The following is a 20,046-nucleotide window of genomic DNA, read 5'->3' as shown; positions in this document are numbered from 1 at the left end:
AGAAGGGAAGACGGCGATATCCCGATAATACAAGTTGTTCGATCGCGATATATCAAGCGTAAACAGTTTGTTGCTATGCGTTTGTGGAGATTGCGAAATCTGTCTTATTGTATGAAAATTTCAAGAATCTTACATTTAAACTGATAAGAAGGATTTCTGTTATTTCCAAAGTTAACGTAAGTATATTTTAAATGCAATGTATTTATTGATATCTACTAATCTACGTGAATTTCGCCCCCTAAACACTGTTTTGATTTCCAGGCAGTGACCGCGCCAGACAGAGCTCAGAGCGGAATGATTACGGTACAAGCTCCTCCCCGGCCCCGGAGGCGGCGGGGATGAGCCTCGTGAGGCGAAGGGAAAATTTCCTTCGCTTCGGCAGCGGAGCTAATTCATATATGGCAGTGTATCCTATTGCCGGACACCTTTATTTCAGTGCTTTAAAAATGACAACTAGAGGAAATACAATCAAGAAAAATTCACACTTGCTATTCCAAATATTCTGAAAATTATGAATATGATAAAATTATTTTATATTTACCAACCATTTTCTTTGCATCGCACTTGCCACATACCCCTCCACGAAAAACAATTATTTTCGTGCGCGACAAATTACATCATGATTCCGGACGCGCGCCGGACGGGTAGAGATATCCTTGATTATAATGATGTAAGAACAAATTTTTGTGATTTTTTTTTTCTTCTTATATCATATCATGAGTAAATTCTAAGTATTATTTGCTTTTTTATATCGAATCTGAGCAGATGTTGGTAATAAATTCGTGTTTGATAACTTATTTTATTTTGTCTTGTTAGCTGCATGTTCCATGGCACTTTCCAATAATAATATGCTCGCGTTCGTATCGTGACGCTCATCAAGTTCTATCGATGCGCTGCCGATCGACGGCTCTACTCACGGTAAACCTCGCGCACGGGTACCTTGAGAACTAGCCGTCGACGATCACCCACATACACCACACCTCATCATTTGATCGATCAAGGAGTGGACGAGATTGAAATTCGGCAAATCAGGCCCATATTTCCGTTAGAAAATATATCAATTGTTAATACAAAACTATGTTATATGATATTTTAAGCATTTTCTGTCATTTTTAGAGATAATTAGGTAAAAGTTGGATTTTTCGCCTTGTTTTTGCAATCTTGTTCTATGTATTGCTCTGTGAAATTGAATTGCGGAAGTCTTACGGTACGAATTTGTTTTAGAACGCAGTAATATGCGCGTCCGGAATCATAATAGTGTCCGGTAATACAATACGTGACTATACTAGCCTCGCAATACGTGTGAGTGAGCTTAGCCTTAGGCTAAGTTAGGGAACTCCTCGGCTCGACTTCAACTTACAAGTTCTAGATCTACGACGTTACACCGAGGAGGTTATGATTTTTTTTAAACTGAGACTATGTCTATGAAATTCTAAACTTTAGTCTAAAGTAACTAAAAGAATAGATCCAGAACAAAAAAAAGAATCTTGACTAGAAATAGATGATGTATGATGGGGTGACCATAATTTGCGCACATTTTAAAAATCATCATGAAGTTGATTTTCAATCAAAAATTTCTCAGAGCTCACACAAAATTAATCAAAATCATGAATACCAAACGGAAGGCAAGATCCTAAAGTCAAATTCGCTTGACGGAATAAAGTACATGGGTCAAGCCAGGGTTTCGCTGGTATCGCGATCTCAAAATTCCACGGCGATCAACTAGTGCACCCTCGGCTGAAAAAGTGTCATAAAAAAGTGTGACCTTAATTTGCGCACGATCGTTTTGCAAGGCTTTAGAATTTATAGAAAAAAAAATCAAGCAGACAAAGGTAAGATAACTATAGCAGATGGAGGTTAAAATGCCATAAATTCGGTTGGTATACCCAGTTGTTGTGTGTCCGGACGATCAATTTTAGAAAGTCATTTGGAAAAAATTACAAGCGAAGTTTCATCAATTTTTAGTACAAAATGTTAGGAAATATTATAAAGAACAAAATAGAAGATAATTACAAGTATTGAATTTCATTTATAGTGTAATCCAAAGACAAAAAAGAAGGCTTCAAAAAGATAAACTGTCCGGACACCCGACCCCCCATCCTATCACATTTTTATTATTTGGAGACCTCTGCTAGCAAACTGCCGATTTCTTGATGCTTGTCGAGAAAATCAGATTTTCTCGGAGCGGATGCAAAAGGTAACAAAACTTGCCGATGTATTGCCAATATTTTCACAAATTGAGACCTTACCTTCAAGAAAATTACCATACTGAGTAATTTTGGGTCGCTATCTCTGTTGGTGATATCAGATTTTTCAAGATGTAAAATTAGGTATAGAGATATTTGACCGTGCGCAAAATTAGGTAACGCTAATTAAGGTCACACCACCATAAATTATAACTAATCATTTATATGTATGATCATTTCGTGCACGTTCCCTATTTTGTGTTATTCATAATTATAAATAAATTTGTTACTATGTTTACAGGTGCAGGGGAAGAACTGGAAAAATACCCTTACAGCATTCAAACGGTAAATCCTCCAATGATATTTAATAATATCTTAGATGGGGATATTAATTATGGTGCATGTATACCTGAAATGCTTCACTGGGAGTGGAGAATGTGAACTGTAATCGGCACAACTGAACTGAGTGACTGAATATTGTTCTACTATGATATCTGGACATTTTCCCTCATTCTCATACTTTCCTTTTCATATTGAATTACCATTTTTCTCACTTTATCTCCATCTCATCCTTGAGCTCAACTTAATTAATAGATAAAATGTTTGTTAATGAATCAATATCAATTGTGTATCAATATACTTTTATTCCTTATGCCATTAGATTGGAAAATTCTTACTGCCAGTACAGTTAACTGCACTTCAGTAGCCAGCTTCAAGGCTATTAAAGGTGCGGAAAATCCAATTGCGCTAAGCCAAGACTGCGTGATTCTTTTTAACAGCACGAAGAATAGATTTTCCACAGCACTGTACATACTCTTGCACAATTCTACAAGTACGATGATACACCAGCCTGGTGGACTGTACTTACGGATGATGATTATGATGATGTCGGTTTTTAGTTTGGTATCAAGAGGTGAAGAGCTACAACTAAGATCAGTAACTTTAAAATATAGTCTTCAATTTTTGTTCTTTTTTTTCATTTGAAAATTACATTCTTTAGAAACCTGAAGAAGATTCAACATGGCACCGAAGAAGAAAGGAAAGTCGGCCAAGAAGGGAAAACTTGCTAAAATGACAGAGGAAGAAAGAATATTATATCTTGAACAGAAAGAGCTTGCAGAGAAAGAAATGCAGAAAAAGAAAGAGGATATGCTCAATCAATTTCTAAAGGTAAAGTCTGATTTTCTTTCTCTCTCTAGAGCTCTATCTCTCCCTTTCTGTTCCATTCCTTTAAGTTCAAAATTTATGTTGTTTTACATAAGAAAATTGACTTAATTTCATGGACAGTGATTTCTTTCTGAGAATATTTTAATTTCAACCTTGGTCTAAATTGAATATTCAATTTTGTCATACAAAATATGTACATAGCAAAAATATGAATACCGCTTTGCAAAAATGAATTCAATGAATTTTCACATGAAAAAATAAAGAATAAAACACAGATTTTCTATCTTGATTTACTGGTAAACAAGAATTCACTTGTGTGTCCAGATAGGTTCTGTATAGCATTTAGACAGACTACAAGGATTCTATAATCTGCTAGAATTTTCAGCAATGGAGGAGACAGATTATCTAGAAGAATTTCTATTAGATAGATTTAAAACTAAAGGTATCTTGCAAGATGCAAGATGCAATTTATTACAATGATAGGGAAAATCAAGGTGTCAGATTGAAGCTGCTGGATAGAATGTATGTGTAACTAGTAGTAATCAGAGATATGTAGATTGTTATGAATATCATATTCTTTACATTTTCTAGGATAAACTTGTGAAAGAGGAGAGGAATACCCGGTTCAACATGTACAAGATCACTCACCAGTGGAGAAACATCATGCGTGCTGCTAAGTCAAGGGAACTCAAGAATGATATTGAGATTCTGAGTCAAACCTTTGAGCGTGTGGTGGACAGGAAAGACAGTGTCATCAAATCATTGGTGAAAGACCTGCAGGAAGCAGAAGAACAGTATGCCATGGGGCTAAGGAGTCATCTCCAGAATATGGATGGACTTGTTGGTGAGTTGACTTCCATTGATAATTTCATTGGTGACTGACTGTCCACAAGAAGATCAAAAGGCTTCGTTAATATCTATATATCAACCTTGTGGACAGTTGGCAATTTGAACTTAATCTGTTAACAGATCGAAGAAAATATAATTTTTTGATCAAACACATTCCAGAGGAATGGTTAGACGTTCCTTTTTTTATATGGTGTAAACATTCATGATTCCCTAGTTTCCTCGTTACTTGCTTTTAAAAAAGTACCTAAGTATGCTTATAGATGATGAATGTACCTCATATCCCTGAGAAGAAGTATGATTATTGGATAAGTCAAATTACTGTTCCTGAAGAAACCATTTGGGAGAAGGTTCATAATGTCAATTTCACTTGTACTATTGACACTAGATTGCGCTCTTTTTATTTAAAAATATTTCATAAAACAATAGCATTGAATGATTTTTTATTTAAAATCAATAGAAAGGAATCTCCCAACTGTATATTTTGTGAAAAGGAAGAAGAAACGATTGTACATTTATTTTGTGAATGTGAAGTAGTGACTCCACTTTGGAAATATGTTACAAATTCATTAGAACGTAAAGGCAATGTTATTAATTTTACGAATTTTGACAAACTGTTTGGTATAATAACTGATAAGTTTGTAACTTACATTTTATTGATTGTGAAATATTACATTGTAAATTTAGAGGTGATACTCCAAATGTTGAATCCTTTAAGAATTTTATCAAATCTCAAAGGGAAACTGAATACTATATGGCCAAAAAAAGAAACAAGCTCGCTTTACATTTCAAAAAATGGAGATTTGAGCTTTGAAGAAGTTCACTTGTAAAACATGTTGAATTTTTTTTATACCCCGCAAGTACAGGTTAATATTCTGCCATGGCTCATTACCTGATATATTGGTTGTATGTGTATGTGTTTAGATTCTAATTGTTATAGTTTGTTCTGGATTATGTTACTTGTCACTTTTTTTTCTTTTTTCTTTATTAATGTTGTTTTTTTAATTTCTGTTTGTTTGATTACGATCATGTCTAATTATGTAAATATTGTGATTTCTTGTAATTGATTATTTATGAAAACAATAAAACATAATAAAAAATAAAAATAAAAAAACTTAATCTGTTAAAGAAACAATATTACAAATAAAGCACTGGTGTATTCAATAAGGCTGTTATTGTTAAGAAATTTCTCTGTTGATATATCGCTAAAAATATCGTATCGATAACTATCGACAAAAACATAATCAATACGCATTATTTATGCATTATAGCGATGACACAATACTCGCGTTGGTCAAAATTTGTATCTGCCACTGTACAGTACCAGTCACCATTTGAATCACTATTACCTGTTTCAACCAGAGAACAATAGATTTGGTCCACTGATTCTATTGTTCTCTGGCTGAAACAGGTAATAGTGAGTCAAAGAATTGTGACTGGTAGTGTACCAAGAACGCTTTAAAATCTGTGTTCATCAGATGTAAACGATTACATGACATCTTTTAACAAACATATTTAGCATTTAAATACATCCTCTCTCATGTTACTATCAGTAATTTAGGGTTGGATGAAGTTTTATCGATAAGTTTGAGGCTTTTTGGACATCGTTCTAGACTAAGCAGTCAACGTCTTTCACCTATTCGCCATTTTGATATCGTGCTGTACATCTTTGAAAGTAGAGGGCAGCAACACATGGCCGTGTGCTGCCTACCATGTTGGTACTTCGCTAAAATTGAGCTTGCGCTTGTGAATGTTTTCGATATACGATCGAAGATAGAACTTTGATTGCAGTCACAATGTTTGGATTGCAATGATTATAGCAAAGTGAGATTGTGTTTATGGATAGTAAATATTTGTATTTTGTTGAGATTTTGGAATGATTTATGTTGCTGTTCTGTGCATTTTGAGGAAAAATATATTTTCCGTCTGAAAAGCCACTTTCAAAAGGCCGTTTCCCTGAATTCCATGAAATCGCGGAAAATCACTGTCATGTCCCTACATAATAGCGGGTATTATCAACAACGAAAGAAAGGTTATCGATATCGCCAAGTGGCAAAAAACAAGAGATTATCGACAAGACTAGCGATCAAACAGCCCTAGTTTTCAAGCTGCAAGATTGTTTTCATGTTCACTTTTCAATGAATTCTTCCAAACAATTTTCCTGTGACCAATAAGGGGATTGATGAGAATAAAAAGACTGTAAAATATATTAAAGGGCAAGTCCACCCCAACCAAAAGTTGATTGGAATAAAATGAGAAAAATCAATCAAACATAAAACGCTGAAAATTTGTTTAAAAATCTGGCATAATATAAGAAAGTTATGAGACTTTTAAATCACAGAACAGTTATATGCACAACATGGTGATGTGCAAATGAGAGAGCTGGGGCCTGTTTCATAACGGACTTACAACTGTTGTAACTTTGCCATTATGGCAATTACCATGGCAACAGGGCTCAGCCGCCAATCAAAATCAAGGTTACCATGGTAGTTGCCATAATGGCAAAGTCACAACAGTTGTAACTCTTTATGAAACAGGCCCCTGCTGATGTCACACGATATTTCTTTTGTTATTTTATTGTATAAATTATGGAATATTTCAATTTTGCATATTTGACTTTTATGAAGTTTTTTTTAAATAATAGTACATTTCAACAATGGCAATTCCACATGTTCGGGAGGAAGCAAACCTTGTTTCAGATTATACCCCCCAAGAAATATCTTGTAAAGTGAAGCTTTCAATTGTTATGATTTTCTTATTTTACATCCAGTTTTGATGAAATTTTCAGCATTTTGCTTGTTTGATTATTTTTCCTCTATTCATTCAAATCAACTACTTGTTTAGGTGGAAGAAATCTTGAACTTAAATTTTTTTTCCCTAAACATCAAATACTCCATGTATGATCCTCAATGCAATAATGTGTTGTAGAATTTAAGAAACTTATAACCTTTTCCAGACAAATCACATCAATAAAAGAGGAGATGTTATTTGGATGTTTCCACTTTGACATAATGCATAATGTTAAGGTGTCATTGTATAATTTGAATGAACAAAATATATTCTGTTGAATCCTTGCATTACAGACCTTCAAAAGAGCAGACTACAGATCCTGAAATCAGAATATCTTGATGAGCTGGAGATCCTGAAGAAAGAATTTGACACAGAGAGGGCACTGATCATTGAGCAACACAAACGAGAGCTGAATGATCTCCAAGACATTCTCTTTGCAATGGAGCAAAACTGTACTGAAAGAGAGAATGATGCAAGACAGGATTTCCAGAGTCTTAGAGATGAAATCAAGAATAAGGTATTTCTTTTTGTTGTATTTTTCTTTTTCTTTTTCTTTATGGCCCGTATCTCAGGGAATGTGTGCTTAAAGCTCCTTGCAAATTAAAGTCATGAATAGAAATATTGATTTATGAACAATGAGCTTGCTGTTATTTGTCTGGGAAAAACTTCTTTAATCTTTGTGAACACCAGTTTCCTATGTCATGGACAATACAATCAATCTTATGGTTGATATCAATTATAAGTCTTTGGAAACTGGTTATCACAGGCAGTGATTCTCCCTCAAATTTTTAATTTTGTGCTGCAGCCTATGATAGGTCATCTTGCCCCTCCCTAGAGGGACCAAGTATGAAATCGCCTGCCGGTATGCTATGTAGTAAGAAGGTAAAATTGATTGTTTGCATTCATGTTAATAGGCACATATGTGTTTAATAATAAATAATGGATCTATTAAGATCCCAAGCTGTATCTTGAATACTGAGGTCATGAATTCTGCATGAGATCAAGAATTTCTAGACTCAGATCTCTTCTATGATTTCATTGTGTATATTGTAGAACCTTGAAGAGAAGCATGCATTGCGTCTCCAGCTTGAAGGCCAGGTAGAAGACCTCTGGGCCCAGTTTCAACAAGCCCTTAAGAGCTACCAGGAATCAACAGAAGAAAGAAAGGCTGCCTTTGAAACACTCAAGGATAAAGATGAGAAGAGTGCAAAGGAAATTGAGATGCAGATGCGCAAATTGCAAAGAATATCAGTAAGCCATGCATATCATACTTATCTGTTTTCTTCATAACTTGTTTGAATACTGGTATTGAGTTATTGCTTTAAATGCCTTAAAAATCAAACACTTTTCTAAATCTCAGAAAAGTGTGGGGGTGGGGGTTCTTTTCCAAAGTAAAGTAATGAAGACCTTCCTGTTTTTCTTTTATTTATTTGGTTCTTTTAATTATGATTTTTTTTTTTTTAATCTTAAATCTTTTATGAAAATAAAGTTTTGCACTGGTCAAAAATGTAATCTTTACAAGTGAGTATTCTCAATATAAATAACCAATAGTATTATCAAAGTTTTAAAAAGTTCTACAATTATTAAAGTGTCATTGTAAGTCAAATCAGATGATACACAAATCACTTTTATTATATTACCAAGTTGGTTGCCAATACTTTGAGAAAAATATATTTCATTTATAGGGGAAGTGAATTGACCAACACAATGTGTGGTCTCTCATTGACTGTGTGTTATTAATAGTTAGTCTTAAAATATATCCCTTTTGTGATAACTGTCAATAATACGTTTTTCTCCTTGTTTGCAGGACAATATTGCATCTCTTAAAGCTAAGATGTCCCAGAACTCAAGAGAAAGTGAAGAGAGAAATCGAGATTTGAGAGAGCAGAGGGAGGTTATTGCTCAACATTTCCATGAACTCAAAAGCCAGATGAATAACTTCCGGGAAAATGAAAGATCAAGGCTTACAAAACTGACGTTAGAAAGCAATGCGTCTATCAAAGAAGTGAAAAGGAAACTTGACATGGTGAGTGTAGTGTTAGCAAGCTACTAGCTATCATGCATTCTCAAATATGAATTGATCTGATTCATGCCTAGGCCAGTCTTCTTAAAAAATGTAGGATGCCAACACATTTTTTCAATGTTGCATTGGGCATATTTTGTTAAAAATAATTAAATAGAATGTTTAGAATTATATTAAACATGACAATATATTGTTATCTCTTTGTATTGTTTTAGTAGATATAGTAATAGGTAAATGCAAGTACAACACAAAAGAAATTAAGGCTCAAATTCTGGTTAAATTATTCTAATAGATCAGATTTACCAAAGCAAATAATGTTTTGCACTCCTTTATATGGTATATTAAATTGTTCTATGGAATTGTAATGTAGAAGTATCTCTTATTTTTCTCTTCAAATATTTTATTTCATTGTTCCAGTATGTTACATGGATGTCTGCTTTTACATAGCAATCACTCTGATTATATATTCCTTTCTTAATAGAAAACTTAATTGGTAGCAAGCAAGCTATGGTATTGTCAATTGTTCTACATTTTTTCATTTATTTTGAAATTTTCTGCATATTACTACAGGGTGAGAGGATATTGAAGCTGGCAGAGATGAGCCGCAAACTGGAAACTGAAGAGGAGAAGGTTCTTCCCTTTTATGCATCTAGTTTAACAGCAGAAGAACAGGAGGATGTTGCTGCAGCAGTAGCAGAACCCCCATCAGAACAACTTGCAGAGGTATACTATCCTTTGTATTGTCCATAAATAGTTTGATACTTGCATGACAATTAGAAGACTATATATTTCCATGATGGATATGTTCTTCTTGTATCATGTTATTTTTATCTGTACTCTGGGGAAGCTGATATTTTGAAAGCCAATTAAAGATGTTAAAGATGCACTGCATGTAGGATACTTTGATATTGAAGACTAGCTTACAGGTACTACTGCATCTGTTACAGGCAGTCTCATGATTATTGCAAGTCACATTGTGTTTCCTTGAACCTGTATAAACAGCTATCAAGTTCTCAAAGCAGTATAACAGGGCTTAAATTAATGATACTACTAAATAACCTGACACCCATCACTAACATTTTCTAGCCATCACCTCATGTCCAAGACAGCAGTGAATCATCACTATGAACACTTCTCATCTTCCTTTACCATCAGATCATGCATGAATACCAATCCCTGGAGAACTTCTGGAAGCGCTATAACAAGGCCCTGCTGGACAAGGTTGCCCTTGATAAGGAGCGATCTACCCTTACGATGGAGAACCAACGTCTCAGGACTGTCCTGAAGCAGTATCTTGATGGTATCTCGGTGAATGATGAGATCCTCAGCCAAGTCAATCCACTCTTTGTTATCAACCAAAAGACCAATGCTCCGTAAGTATTAAATCATGTTACCTTCATGTTAGGTTCCATCCTTGATGCATGACATCATTCTTCATACAGCATCAAACAAGCAAACCCCTCCCACTTCATACAATACTTCTATGAGAGAATCCTTTGCATTGCTCCACAAAGCTATCTCTACTGCTTTTTATATCAGACTAATTCCCTGACAAGAAAATACTTTATGCAGCAATGGCCTTCCCCTTTTTTTCATTCTAGAACATTCCCAAGGTAAGCCTTATTGAACTCTACAAATCTATTTCTACTGTTTCATATGAATGATCTTGTCAGAGAATTAGTATTCTAAAGAATAGCCCTACTATTCTTTAGAATACTATTCTTAAGAATAGCCCTACCCATCATTTTCATTCTCACTCCTTGGCATGACAGTCTTTGCCATAGCTCCACACAAACTGTCCACACCCCTTTGTGATGTGTTTTATTCTGCTTTGTTCACATTGAGGTTTTGAGTATAATTCATCCTTTTACTTCATTTGTATCTTTTTGCATATTGAATTTTTTTTTTAAAGTGTGCCCCCTGACAAAGGCAGAATGGTAATCAGCACTAGTATATCTTGAAGTAAGAAGGGAGAACAAAGGGTAATATATTGAGCAACCATAAGTAAACTGTATTTCAATGTTTGTTGAGGTTTAAAAATCATAAGGCCTTATCTAATCTAGGACTAAGGATCCTGAGTTTTTTTAATTTTTTTCTATCTGAACTTTAAGTACATTAGTTTGACAGGCTGGCATGTCGCACATATTATAAAGTGCAATAACAAAACCTTTAAAATTCAGAACGATTCAATTTCCCCATGATTTGTCTCTTGACCCTTTCATTTTTGTGTTTCTCAAATTCTTTTCACAGAATGGCTGTACCTATCATGGACCCAAGAGTGCAACGACCTACTCAGACAGTAGTGGAGGCTGCACATGTTATCAAACACACAATCTAGAAAGGTGCATTCTTCAGGAATCATATATTCGATGAAAAATGTATAATAAATTCAAGAGGGATGTTTTTTTGTTCCTTTTCGTGTTCTTGATTTATACAGAAGATGCAGTAATGCTAAGGTTTTCACTAAAGAGAAAGTAGATTTACATGAAATGCAACTTCTCTGTAGTCATCACTCAGAAGGTGTTACTGTATGTCCGTGCTAAACTTTCATCAAGAACACTTTTCTAGCGTTCAAGCTGAAGATTGATGTTTGGTGTCATATGTAGACTGTAGGGACATTTTTATTTACATGTGCACCAATGGACTCAAAATTTGTATATCATAATAGTATGCTTTGTGTACAAAGGTAGTGAAGTGAAGCAATGTGAGGCACTAAGCATTACCAAACCCAATACACTGCATGACTTATCAACTGTTTGTTACAATGATTGCCCCCAAACCGTGTCTTTTAACAGAATAGTGGACAGGCAGTGTACTGGCAATATGATCTGTGTATCGCAGTATTCCACTCCATCGATTTTGTAGGCCCTGAACACAAAAGCAGACTATAATAACATTTATGTGGCAGTCTGCTAGTGAACATGTGTATCAAAAAGTCTCAAGTAAAAGTGAGGTCAGCCCACTATTTGTTTACACCATGATTTACTCTTAATGCAAAAATAGTTTCAGTGTATTCATCATAGTTCAGGGTTTGCATTACTAGTAATTTAAAGAGAAAAACAATATTTTGGCGGATAAAAAACTAGTTCCCGTCAAACAACAACAACAAAATATTTGAAATTAGTAACCTATTAAGACTGAATACAGAGAGTGTGTAAGCATTTATCTTAATTCTTACGTGATTACCAAAGGATCATCAATGAAATCACTCAATCTCAAAAGAAATGTATGATTTTTGTCTCACCTGCATAGCAGAGTGAGACTATAGGCGCCGCTTTTCCGACGGCGGCGGCGACGGTGGCGGCGGCGTCAACACCAAATCTTAACCTGAGGTTAAGTTTTTTAAATGACAGCATAACTTAGAAAGTATATGGACCTAGTTCATGAAACTTGGCCATAAGGTTAATCAAGTATTTACTGAACATCCTGCCTGAGTTTCATGTCACATGACCAAGGTCAAAGGTCATTTAGGGTCAATGAACTTAGACCATGTTGGGGGAATCAACATCAAAATCTTAACCTAAGGTTAAGTTTTTGAAATGTCATCATAACTTAGAAAATATATGGACCTAGTTCATGAAACTTATACATAAGGTTAATCAAGTATCACTGAACATCCTGCATGAGTTTCACGTCACATGACCAAGGTCAAAGGTCATTTAGGGTCAATGAACTTTGGCCGAATTGGGGGTATCTGTTGAATTACCATCATAACTTTGAAAGTTTATGGATCTGATTCATGAAACTTGGACATAATAGTAATCAAGTATTACTGAACATCCTGTGCAAGTTTCAGGTCACATGATCAAGGTCAAAGGTCATCTAGGGTCAATGAACTTTGGCCAAATTGGGGTATTTGTTGAATTACAGCCATAAATTTGAAAGTGTGTTGGTCTAGTTCATAAAACTTGGACATAATAGTAATCAAGTATCACTGAACATCCTGTGCGAGTTTCAGGTCACATGATCAAGGTCAAAGGTCATGTAAGGTCAAAGAACTTTGGCCACGTTGGGGGTATTTGTTGAATTGCCATCATATCTCTATAAGTGTATTGGTCTAGTTCATAAAACGTGGAAATAAGAGTAACCAAGTATCACTGAACATCTTGTGCGAGTTATAGTAGTTTTCAAAATCAGCACTGCTGCTATATTGAATCGCGTGATGCAGGTGAGACGGCCAGAGGCATTCCACTTGTTTTTTAAATATCTTATAATATCATATTTGCAAGACAGTCACATTTTCTATTTATCAGACTATTTCTTATTTATTTCTATGAATTACACATATAAATATTGATAACTAAATGTGATTAATTTCCATTGCTATTATGTGGAAGGATTTTTAAATGTTTTATGTGAATTGATATACATGTATATAGAGACACATATTAAAAGATGATTGTATAGAATATCAACCAATTGATGTCTTGATGGAGTGATTGGTGTGTACTTTTAAATCTGTAAAGGATGAATATGGGAGACCAGTTGGCTGGTATCTCTGATAGAGGGTTTGATTGATTGGTTGGTTGGTCGGTTGTTTGGTTGGTATGGTCCCCTTCTGATCTTGGCCGCTGTTCGCGGGATCGCAGCGAAATTTGGCACGCAGATTCTTTACCACATAAACTACAAGCCAGTATAAAAAAAAATTCTGAAAATAATTACTTTTTATTTATTATGAATAAAATATGCAAATTTATACGTGAAAAACATTATTTGCATAACACCAATTTCACTTCAATTTTTTTTCAGATGTCATCTTTGTAATCTAATTCAAAGGTTTCCGCGAAGAAAAATTGCGAAAGCCAATTTCTCCTTATGTATTGCTTTGTTTTTAGAATTTTTAATGTATTTCTTTGGTTTTTGTCTCGCCTGTGTAGCGGAGCGAGACATAGGTATCACTATTTCCGGCGTCGGCGTCGTCGTCGTCAACAATTGTGTTGTACACCCAATAACTTTCTATAGCTTCGAGGTGGGATCACCAATTTCATACCAGAGGTCCATCTCCTGAAGGCACAGGTCAAGTTCGAATATGAGTCAAATTTGAATAAGGTCAAAGGTCAATGAACTTTCCATGACTGGCACTGTGCTATGTTGTACACATAATAACTTTTTATATCTTTGAGGTGGGATCGCCAAATTCATACCAGAGGTCCATCTCCTGAAGGCACAGGTCAAGTTCGAATATTAGTCGAATGTGAATAAGGTCAAAGGTCAATGAACTTTCCATGACTGGCACTGTGCTGTGTTGTACACACAATAACTTTCTATAGCTTCGAGGTGAGATCGCCAAATTCATAACAGAGGTCCATCTCTTGAAGGTGCAGGTCAAGTTCAAATGTGAGCCGAATTTGAATAAGGTCAAAGGTCAATGAACTTTCCATGACTGGCACTGTGCTGTGTTGTACACATAATAACTTTTTATATCTTCGAGGTAGGATTGCCAAATTCATACAAGAGGTCCATCTCTTGAAGGTGCAGGTCAAGTTCAAATGTGAGTTGAATTTGATTAAGGTCAAAGGTCAATGAACTTTCCATGACTGGCACTGTGCTATTTTGTACACACAATACATTTCTATAGCTTCGAGGTGGGATCGCCAAACTCGTAACAGAGGTCCATCTCTTGAAGGTGCAGGTCAGGTTCGAATGTGAGTTGAATTTGATTAAGGTCAAAGGTCAATGAACTTTCACACTACTTTGTTCCTCTAGTGACATGAACTTTATAATTTCATACTTTTTAACACTAATGTGATGTGACGAGCACAATAAAAGATACGTCTTGACTCCAAGAGATACGGTTGTAGAGTGTCTTTATTAAGGTGCCAATTGGCTAGCATAAATGTATCACATCTCAACAGTAGATGGCGCAATACAAGTATCCAGTATAAGTACATACATTACATCCCCCTTCCCCTGGTGTTACAATCATGAATGACATATCAGAAAGTATTAGGAAAGCGATTTATAAGCACAGAACACAGTCAATATAAATCTTGCTTTGTTCGTGTAGTAAACATAAACAATAATATTACACTTTCACTTGAAGTTTGAAAACATGACAAAATTGTTATTATGCAGTGACATTTGTTGCCCTCATCACCCATAACTGTAAAGAATTATGGTCCTCTTAACTCGCTTATCTATTTATTTATAATTCATCCATATACTTATTTCTTGGAAAACACAGCTTTAATAGTTACCGCTGTCGAATGTGACGATTTTAAATGGTACACTTACAGACATACAACTAATACTAATTTGTCAAGCAAGTTACATGAACAGAAAATATAATACATATATACATTAGGCTTGTTCCGCAAGGAGGGAAGAAGAAAGAAATTGAGAATGTGTGTATTGTAGAGAAAATGAGGAATCTCGGTCATAGCAAAGGAAATTATGCATTTATGATCATATTGATATAACCAATCATGTTCGAGATGATTACAGACAAGGAAAAGAAAAAAAAAACAGCATTACTTTGCCTTATACAGAAACAGTAACCGTAGGCATTAAACGTAAACAGTTCACCAAGTAAATGTTGTAACTCTTCAGTCCAACTCATATTATTTACATTTTATTTACATAGTCAAGCGATCGGGAGGCCTCGATACCCGGCCACTCCTCGTAGTGTATGGTGCGGTGTGGATGTGTGTTGGATTTGGGTGTGGACGAGCATCGCTTGGGCTTGGCTGCGGTTGGTGGGCAGAAAACGCTTCCGCGATTGGTCTTGCCCGACGCTCCATATTTTCGCGCTCTTTCGAGATTCGGATATCTCGCCTGTTCCTCCGAAACTCACCACGTGGTGAGTTGATGAGGTAGCTCCTTGGTGACTCATGAGCATCGACAACGCGACCCTGGATCCACTCGCTTGGGCGCGCCTTGAATCGCACCAGCTGGTCTGGGTCGAGATGTGGGAGGTCTTTGTTTCTCGATTTGGTATCGTGATACCTCGCTTGTTTACGCTGTCTTTCGGACAGCAGCTGTCCCGCCGGAGGGACAGCGTGCGGCTTTAGCAGCTCGATGGGACATGGGAGCTTGCTCCGCAATAGCCGACTGTTTAACAGCTGTGCAGGAGCATGACCATCAGTCCCATCGATGGGCGTGTTCCTATACTCAAGTATGGAGTAGAACGGGTCTTGTTTGCCTAGCTTTGCCTTTTTTATGAGGTTCTTAATCGTCTGAACGGTTCTTTCTGCTTGGCCATTGCTTTGCGGGTACATAGGACTTGATGTTATATGGGTAAATTCCCACTGGCGTTCAAACTCTTTGAATTCTGAGCATTTGAATTGCCGGGCATTGTCAGTCATCAAGATGTCGGGAATACCATTTCTGGAAAATATTGCCTTCATCTCTTGAATGACTGTATGCGCCGTCAGATCCTGAATTAGTTGTACTTCCGGAAACTTAGAGTAATAATCAACCACCAGTAAGAAATTCTTTCCGTCCAGATGAAATATATCCGCTCCTAACTTAGCCCACGGGCGATTTGGGATTTCATGTGGCTTTAAAGGCTCGCTGCTTTGTGCATTTCGATTGGCCTGGCATACCGAGCACATTGCTACAGCCTCCTCTATTTGCGCGTTCATACCAGGCCACGCGAACAAATTTCTCGCTCTTTGCTTTATCTTTACTATTCCCAGATGGGATTCGTGGAGAGCGCCCAATATCTCCCTACGCATGCTTGATGGAACCACGATTCTATTGCTTCTAAGAATTACGTCATCTATGATAACCAGCTCATCGTGATAGGCATGATATGGCGCAATTTCTACAGGGAGGTCGCGCTTGTCACTGGGCCACCCGCCTAGAATGTATCTACCTAGTGTTTGAAGGGTGGTATCCCCCTTTGTTTCCTCTTTCAGACGTTGCAGTTTTTCTGCTGACATGTGCAGAACACCTTCGATCAAATATACTTCCTCAAGCACCTTTTCCGAAGGCGCGTTCACACACGGCAAGCGACTGAGCGCGTCTGGTATGAACATTTCACGTCCCGGTTTCCAAGATAGCTCGATGTCATAGCGCAGAAGATGCATTCTCATGCGCTGGATTCGCGGACTCAGCTTGTACAGCGGCTTCGCGAATATTCCGATCAGTGGTTTATGATCGGTGTAGATTTTTGTTTTCTGGCCCACTATGTAATCATGGAATTTCCGACAGGCATATAGTATGGCGCATAGCTCCTTCTCAATAGGGGCGTAGTTCCGTTCGGCACTTGTTACGCGGCGCGATGCATATGCTATTGGTTGCTCCCTTTGGGTGAGAACAGCCCCAAAGCCCTGATTTGATGCATCTGTTGCTAGAACAACTTTCTCGCGAGGGTTATATAATCCTAGAACAGGCGCCGCCGTGATAACACGCTTTAGTTTATTTATGGCCTGGGTGTGTATCTCGTCCCAGTGCCAAACAACATCTTTCTCAGTTAACTGCCTGAGGGGGGCTGTTATTTGAGAAAGATTGGGAATGAATTTTCCCATGTAGGTTATCATCCCCAAGAATGTTTCGACTTCCTTCCGACAGGTGGGGTTTGGCATGTCCACCACTGATTTGACACGGTCTGGGCTGGGCACTATTCCCGCGCCAGATATCACGTGTCCTACGTATTCGATGCGGCGCGTTCCCACTACCGACTTATTCTTGTTCAGTTTTAGGCCAGATTCTCTAACTTTGTCATAGAACGAATTTAGTCTCTTATCATGTTGTTCTTTGTTCTCTCCCCATACCAGAATATCATCCGCTACCACCTCTACCCCTTCTAATTCCCCAAATTCATCAATCATGGCTCTCTGCCAGATTTCGCTAGCAGAAGAGATGCCAAAAGGGAGGACTTTATAACGATACCTGCCAAAAGGGGTGTTGAAAGTGGTCAGAAAAGAGCTTCTATCTGTTAAAGGCAACTGCCAATAGCCACTGGTTGCGTCAAACTTCGAAAATATGCTCGCATTAGGCATTCTAGCTGAGACTTGCTCAAATGTCGGCATTGGATAATGTTCTCGCTGTATAGCTTCGTTTAGGTTGCGGGGGTCTAGGCATATGCGAACAGCGCCGTTAGGCTTCCTAACATAAGTCATACTGTTTACCCAGTCTGTGGGCTCGTCCACGCGGGTGATAACACCTAGCCCTTCCATGCGCTCAAGTTCTCTCTTTATTTCGTCTCGCAGCTTATGGGGAACTGTGCGCGGTGGATTACGCACAGGCTGCACATCACCCCTAATCTTGATGTCATACTCATGTGAACGCAGCCTACCAAGACCAAACAAATCATCATTTTTCGCGCTACCCTTGCTGTTAGCGTTATCAGCATCGCGCTTATCCACACCGCCATCAATCACATCCACACTTTTCCGTTCAATTAAACCTAAACTAGTACATGATTCTCTACCTAAAATAGCTTTAACGTTCCCTCTCACAACTTGAAACTTAGCTACATGGGTATTCTTACCAGCCTTGACTCTGGTTGTTATTTCTCCTAATGGGACCATCCTATGTCCTGAAAATGAGCATAACACATACCTGCTACCTTTCAATCGATCTCTAATAGCAGGTTTAAGCTTGTTAAACACATACTCTGGAATGATATCTACCTGTGATCCACAATCTAACTTAAAGTCAATGTCAATATCTCCAATCTGACATGATTGCGTCCATTTGTCATCTTTCTCTCCTCCGATCGATATCTCATCGATGTATAATGTCTCAAAATCCTCATTAAGGCGTTTAGTCTCTTGATCTTCCTCGTAGTCGTACATCTCAGCTCTCACTTCGCGGACGTCTGCGTCACGGCGTTGTCGCTGTCGTCTCTCGGCGGGGCGATCATCGTCACGGCGGCGATCGTCGTCGCGGCGGCTGTCATTCCGTCTGTGTTGATTGTTGTTCTGGCACAACATTGATCGCGAAAAGTGTCCTTCTCGTCCACAGGATTTGCACTTCTCAAATTCGGCTGGACATCTGTCGACATCTGCGTGTCGATATGTGCAATATTTACAGTTTGCCTGTGTCGGGCGTTTATCTTCAGGATAACGTCGACCACGTTCATGACGTTGATCTCGCCTGAATGACTTCGAGCTGTGGTCTCCATCCCTTCCATTTCCATTTCGCTGCCCTCTAGCGCTTTCACGTCCTCGGCGCCTTGCGTCGATGGCATCCACGGCTCCTTTCTCGACGCCGTCGATGTGTGAGGAAAGCTGTTTCACTTGCTCGGCGCTGGCTTCCGCCAAAGTACACATATCTGTGCACTGCTTTAAAGTCAAGTTCTCGATCTGTAGGAGTTTTTCCCGGAGCGCTTGATCCCTTATTCCGCAGACGATGCGATCCTTCAGTAGGGATTCCTCAAGTTGCTCAAACTCACAGTCGTTTGCGAGTCTTTTGATCTCCGTCAGGAACTTAGCAAAAGGCTCACCGTCATGCTGCTTGCGGGTATTGAACAAATACCTGTTCACAGTTGTGTTCTTTTTAGGTTCACAATAATTTCTGAACTTCAGCTTCAAGGCATTTATCCTGTTTCTTTCGTCATCCGCGAATTGAAAAGTTTGGCATATAGCCTGAGCATGTGGCCCTGCCACGTGGAGAAAAGTTGCACACCGGACAATCTCCGGCTTCTCCGTCAGTTGAGTAGCAATCTCATAGACGTTAAATTCCCGTATCCAATCGTTGAAATTCTTGGACAAGTTCCCTTCAAAGGACAGTTGTCCAGGAGGTCGCAGACCCGACATAGTTATAAATTCTAAAGAAAGCGCTGGTTCTTAAACACTTCTGACACCATGTGATGTGACGAGCACAATAAAAGATACGTCTTGACTCCAAGAGATACGGTTGTAGAGTGTCTTTATTAAGGTGCCAATTGGCTAGCATAAATGTATCACATCTCAACAGTAGATGGCGCAATACAAGTATCCAGTATAAGTACATACATTACAACTAACATTTTACTTCAGAACTCAGTACTCTCTATACCTGAACCAGATTTTGTATTTTACTTGTTTATTCTTTAAAAACTGTTGTTATTTATTTAATGAGCTATAGTTCTTGGCACCATTTATA

The 20,046-nt window shown here is 37.6% G+C and overlaps 1 protein-coding gene across 2 annotated transcripts; it reads left to right on the top strand.

Annotated features, from left to right (window-relative positions):
• LOC129255017 (dynein regulatory complex subunit 2-like) lies at positions 1-13,435 on the top strand. 2 transcript variants are annotated; one of them, XM_064107150.1, is made up of 10 exons: positions 1-176; positions 2,488-2,531; positions 3,187-3,356; positions 3,945-4,197; positions 7,283-7,506; positions 8,043-8,240; positions 8,797-9,015; positions 9,583-9,735; positions 10,168-10,385; positions 11,263-13,435. In XM_064107150.1, the coding sequence occupies exons 3-10, from the start codon at positions 3,207-3,209 to the stop codon at positions 11,348-11,350; spliced, it is 1,503 nt and encodes a 500-aa protein (XP_063963220.1). In that variant the 5' UTR covers positions 1-176; positions 2,488-2,531; positions 3,187-3,206; the 3' UTR covers positions 11,351-13,435. The 2 variants fall into 2 exon arrangements, with proteins under 2 accessions (XP_063963220.1, XP_063963226.1); XM_064107156.1 differs by lacking the exon at positions 2,488-2,531 and having other exon boundaries at positions 31-176.
• Positions 13,436-20,046: the final 6,611 nt, after the last annotated feature.

Source organism: Lytechinus pictus, chromosome 2, assembly GCF_037042905.1.
Source record: "Lytechinus pictus isolate F3 Inbred chromosome 2, Lp3.0, whole genome shotgun sequence".
Taxonomy (NCBI): Eukaryota; Metazoa; Echinodermata; class Echinoidea; order Temnopleuroida; family Toxopneustidae; genus Lytechinus; species Lytechinus pictus.
Note: the sequence above shows the minus strand (reverse complement) of the source record. Positions and strands in the feature narration are given on the sequence as shown.